The sequence below is a fragment of the Argopecten irradians genome, chromosome 4 (genome assembly GCF_041381155.1).
Source record: "Argopecten irradians isolate NY chromosome 4, Ai_NY, whole genome shotgun sequence".
Classification (NCBI taxonomy): Eukaryota; Metazoa; Mollusca; class Bivalvia; order Pectinida; family Pectinidae; genus Argopecten; species Argopecten irradians.
In genome coordinates this window covers 15775325-15781254 of record NC_091137.1, presented here as the reverse complement: position 1 = coordinate 15781254, position 5930 = coordinate 15775325, and the positions used below count along the sequence as shown (strand labels likewise).

The window sequence follows — 5930 nt, the reverse complement described above, 5'->3', positions numbered from 1 at the left end:
CCGTCCTGTCCGGTTGATCGTTGGCAATCCAACTGGCCTCCAAATATCAAAAGGCGTTTTTATGAAGTCTACTGTCCAGTTTGGCAGGTAACTCCGGATGTAAGGTTAATTACATAACAATTGAAAGTCTTGACAATAGAGTGTGTGCTTTGATATACAGTAAAAAGACTTTCCAAGCCTTAATGACACCAACGCCTCAGGTAGAGATATCGACAGTATACACGCTTTGATTGACACGTGAAGAATTGAGCGTCATATTAATTGGCGGTAATTCCACAAAGATAAGGACATAAGGTAGATATAAAGATCTGAATAATTAACTATCAAAACATTCACAGGTAAATTATAAACAATTATGTAAGAACAATAAACGTACGAAATTTCGCTATGATAACTTCCTTCGCGCTCCGTTAGACTCTGTCCCAGAGTCTAAATGAAAAGTTTGTGAAAATGAATAATGTTCATTCAATAATTGTCCTTCAAATAAACACATATGTAATAAAAGTGGATATTGTTGTTCTCAAGAGACTATCATTTAATAACTTCTTAATATTTAGAAGAATTATAGTCTAAGCACGGGTTTCGCAAAACTACTAAAAAGGTATTAATAGTAGCCGAATTGATTTGGCCGAAATGGTTGGTTATAATTAGGAGGTGCATAATTTTGGTAATTTTGTTGAGGAGTTTGAAAGTTAACAAAACAGTTTTCTCTTTCAGAATTTTGAATTTTGCTTTCAAGATCAGCCATTGTTTTCTTGAAACTTGTGATATCTTTTTCGAGGCGGGCTATTTTGTCATTTTTCTCTGTGTTTCTTTTTTCGAAGAATTCATTCTCCCGCTTTAAACGTTCATGTTCACCTTCATACATATTAAATGTTCTGGCAAAAGATTCTTTAAGCTTGTTTGTATAAGTTTGCAGTTCGTTTAATTCTGATTTCAAACGTTCATTTTCAACTTCAAGATTTGCATTGGTGATTTTAAGCTCTTTAATTTCTTGTTCGTTTTCATTCGTGCCATGAGTGATTTTGATTTCTGTTGCTTGTATTGGATTTCTTTTGTTTATTTTGGTGAATTCTGAGTCCGAAAGGTCCGAAAATGGAAATGAAACTGCGATTGATTTCCGTGAGATAAATTCTGCCATTCGTTTTGCGTCCCTGCTTTTATGAAACGTACTTTTCGATTTAGGTTTTGGATTGGATTGGTCCGAAATTGGGCGCTTTGAAAAACAGGCCCGTGAAAAATGTCCAAATTTGCCACATTTGAAGCATTGGGCTGATTTTGCTTGACAATTGATATTGACGTGCTCTTGAAAACAATGTAATACCCACTTACCACATCTATAACACTGGTTTCGGGGCGATGACTGCGAGGATTGTGGCCTGATGGATGACATCGAGGTTCCCTGGTGCTTTGTAACCGTTGTTTGGCAAGCGTCGTTGGGTGCAAATGTCCATCTCCGGTTGGCCGTTAAGTATGGAAGGTAAATGGTTCGTTTGGATACGGGGAATGTTGTCTGGTACGCAGTGTTATTTCGGCGTGTGGTTAACATTTCTGACGTCTTCAAGAGCATATGTGGCGATAATCTTGGTCTTCCAAGGATGAGATTCGCTGAGGTTCCCGGGATCTTGTACACACGTAACTTGGCTTACAAATATAAATTTGGCAAGTTACCTCGGATTCTCACACCAATTTTCATAAGAATTATTTGTGCTGTGTATATTGTTGATGATGATTGTTGGTTGTTTTCGGACCGTTGGTATTAGTTGAATTAGCAGGACACAAAACAAAGAGTTCGATTGGCTTATATTCGTTTCTTGTATTGGTAATTTGAATTGATTTTTCATTTCATAAATAAACAAAATAGTGGCACATTGCTTAGAAGGTAAATTTAAAGTTCACTGATATTGGTAATCCAATGTAGACACTGTATATTATGTCCGTAGATGGCAATCCAACAATAAGTCCATAGTTTCACACTTGTTCTCTATTTGGAAATCCAACATTGAAAATATGTAATAAACGTCCGATGGTGGACCGTCCTGTCCGGTTGATCGTTGGCAATCCAACTGGCCTCCAAATATCAAAAGGCGTTTTTATGAAGTCTACTGTCCAGTTTGGCAGGTAACTCCGGATGTAAGGTTGATTACATAACAATTGAAAGTCTTGACAATAGAGTGTGTGCTTTGATATACAGTGAAAAGACTTTCCAAGCCTTAATGACACCAACGCCTCAGGTAGAGATATCGACAGTATACACGCTTTGATTGACACGTGAAAAATTGAGCGTCATATTAATTGGCGGTAATTCCACAAAGATTAGGACATAAGGTAGATATAAAGATCTGAATAATTAACTATCAAAACATTCACAGGTAAATTACAAACAATTATGTAAGAACAATAAACGTACGAAATTTCGCTATGATACTAGCATGCAATAAAATCTTACTTTAATCAGTTCTAGGTTAGGTCTCATCCATGAATTACCATCGGAGGGGGGGGGGGGGGTAGGAGGAATTTTAGTCCACTCCCGAGGAAAACCTGGGACATATTAGGCATGATTAACTTAGAGGACAGCATTAAAAAGGCAGTGCATCAACCGGATTGTCATACCCTTGTTCTCACTCAAAATTACTTTAGGGAGATATAATACCAACCCGTGCTTCACACATGTATACACGATTAAACACCAATTATTGTTCAAATGATGCATATCATTATGCTTTGTCGCCGATGGAGCATCTTTAATATTGTGCATTATACAACACACATATACAAAGCTTCATTTAATTTCTTGTTCTCTCAACAGAGCTATCTTAATTTAGTGGTGATTTTTTTTCTACCAATCTATCCTTAAAATATATATATGGCAAATAACAAATAAAAAGGAAATTATACTTACACGATGTTTTCTATTTTTACCATTTAACATTTATAGATATAATAATTCTTTTCTAGGTGGCTTATGGCATTAAAAGGTATCGAAAATATATAACTTACTCGGGAGAATATTTACACTATAAGGGGGAATCGTGACTTTGAGTCTAATAATAAGGTAGAAGTTCGCATTGCTGTATTTAAAACAGTGTGGGGTGTTAGTATTATGTATGTAGAGTAGACATCGTTATGATTAGTCAGAAATGTGATCACCACACATCTAGGTATCGCCATGTGTGTAAACAAAACATGAGGATTTTACAATTAAGAAAATTAATAATTGCCATATGACCTGTTACAAAGTTATTCAGTTATGTGATAGTGATTCGACATTTCAAAATATTACAACAACAAGACGACCAGGACGTATAACATGTTGCTTCACACCATTACAATCGTTCAAACTAACACTTCACACTCCCGTCATTTGGGCTAGTTTTAAAATGGACTTATTTTGCTATTCATCCATTATATCGTACCTTTTACTCGGGTCCGTTATAAATCAAACAATCCATCTATCGATACACATTGAATGGTATTTTTAATTACTTGTTAAGTGAAAATTAGTTAGATTACGTACGGCTTAATTACATGTAAAATCATCTTGCTTACACGAGAAAAAGTATCTTGATTACTTGAGGAAAATTATTTTAATTACTTCGGGAAATTTTTTTTGAGTAATGAAAGGAATTTTAGTTTGAATGCTTGCGGAAAATGATTTTGATTACTTGTGGAAAATTATTTAAGTTACTTGTGGAGGAAAATCATTTGGATTTCTTGAAAATAGTTGTTTATATTTGTTTTTATTACATCAGGAAAATCATATTGATTACACGCGGAAAATTAATTTTATCGTGTTGATAATTTGAGAACATAGTGTGAGCAAAACGTATCTTGTGCAATGTATATATTGTAGATGGTGTTAGGTGTTGTAGTGTCCTAACCCTGTCCTAATATTTACTACTTCACGATCGGGACCGTGTCGATACAATGTTAATGTATCTCGTCGATTTGTAGTAAAAGTTCTACTCTGCCGACTACGTATTTGTTATCGCTCTTGGCACAGCTGTCTGTATTCTAGTTCTCTGTCCTATTTTTGGAATGCTTCATATGAAGCCACCAGAACATCGCATTGTTCTAAGTTTTCAAGTTTTACAAAAGCTGTTGCCTATTTTCCGTCAGTCTTAAATAATCACACGATGAATAATAATTGCCAGTAAAATAATAGTCAATGGATCCCCATCAGCAGTTTCAGAGTAACAATAATGACACAGATACTAATAATATTGTCCTTATATGCTGGGAGGTGAATGGGTTTATTACAAAGACTAATGCTCCGCGTCTGAGCTAAGCCATTATCACTAACGGTCTTGAGTGACCTCGTATGATCAGTTCCATTGAGGCCAGGTGTAGTTTGTTTAAATCGATTGATTTTGACCGGAAGTTTGTTGGTTTGGTCGATACCAACAGATATGTCTGCGTATAAAACATGTGGTCACTTCGAGTAGAGAAACAGTTTAGCCGAATCTACTAAAACACTGTGACCATGGCTGTCCTTCAGTGGTACCTCATTCTTATTAGTGTTGTTCTAGCGGTCTTTACTGAAGGCAAAAGATCATCATATGTGATGTATCGGAACAAGCAAACAACTCAAACCAGGAATTATGAGTTCAAAACACTTGCAAATATTTCCACATTGCAAGCTTGCGCAACAAAATGTCACTTTGACAGTGAATGCAATGCGTTTACCTTTCAAGAAGAAAAACATCTATGTGAGTTTTTACAAAATGGCAGTTTTCCTTATGCACTGCTTGGGACGGTGTATGCGGCTGCACCACCTCTGTGTCATGACCTGTCCCCATCCATGCCCTCTGGTGTCTACTCCATCGCTGTGACACCTCCGGATGTAGTCCAGGTTTACTGTGACATGACCACAGTAGGGGGAAGGTGGGCCGTTATTCAAAACAGATACGACGGTAGTGTTGATTTCCGCAGAACATGGGAAGAGTATAAAGTTGGATTTGGTGATCCAAATTCCGAATATTGGCTTGGAAATGAAAATATCCATTTGCTAACATCACTCCTCCATGAATGGGAGCTACGTATCGAAATTGCGGATCAAAAAGGTACACTATTCTACGCCAATTTTGACGCTTTCTCAGTGGGTAACGAAACAAGTGACTACATGTTGGCACCTCTAAACGGTTACAGTGGTAATATGTATCTGAACCACTTTCAGTATAACCAATCTACGACGTTCTCGACCGAGGACAACGACAATGATGGAGATGGCAGTCTTCATTGCGCAAAGATGATGGGAGGCGGTTGGTGGTACATGCACTCTTTAACTAACCAATGTGGCAGGGTTAGCCTCAATGGGCGATACAGTTTACACCAAGCTGGTGCCGAGTATATGCACTGGGAATCACTTACAGCTGACTTGCCTGTCTACACACCATTGATGTCGTCTAGAATGATGATTCGTCCAGCGTCGTAGAGTCTAGCACGACTACAGAATAATAGAATCTTACATGGGTCTGTTAAGCGGACAGGGATATCTCAACCCGAGTGAAAGATTTTAGCATGTCAACCCGAGGGTTGTCGAGGCTTGCCGAGGGTTTACGGCCAAAAATCGTTCACGGGGGTCAAGATATCCCTGTCTACTTGACAGACCCATGTTTGATACTTTTTCTCCGAAACCTGATTGAGAAAATATGAAATTTCCGTTACTTTCCAGCATTTCCATCGCGTCATCATCAAAGGAACGTCGTTATGCGTCAAAATTGATGACGTCATCGACAATGCACGCCGCGGCTACGTCGCATCTATTGATGACATCACGTCATTGTCTAGTGCGTGTGAGCTGTTTTACATCCCCCTGTGTAAGATTAATAGAATCTTACATTGGCCTATCGGTTGGACACCGATATCGCAACCCAAGTGAAAGATTTTGGCGGTCAACCCGAGGCTTGCCGAGGGTTGATGGTCAAAGT

The 5930-nt window shown here is 37.9% G+C and overlaps 1 protein-coding gene across 1 annotated transcript; it reads left to right on the top strand.

Annotated features, from left to right (window-relative positions):
- The first annotated feature begins 4473 nt into the window (after positions 1–4473).
- On the top strand, positions 4474–5434 carry LOC138322404 (fibrinogen-like protein A). Its single transcript, XM_069266435.1, has one exon. The coding sequence runs from the start codon at positions 4484–4486 to the stop codon at positions 5432–5434; it is 951 nt and encodes a 316-aa protein (XP_069122536.1). The 5' UTR covers positions 4474–4483.
- The last annotated feature ends 496 nt before the right edge of the window (positions 5435–5930 follow it).

Excerpts from the sequence above, each read along its gene's own strand:
- LOC138322404 (XM_069266435.1), top strand. The coding sequence starts at position 4,484 with ATGGCTGTCCTTCAGTGGTACCTCATTCTTATTAGTGTTGTTCTAGCG.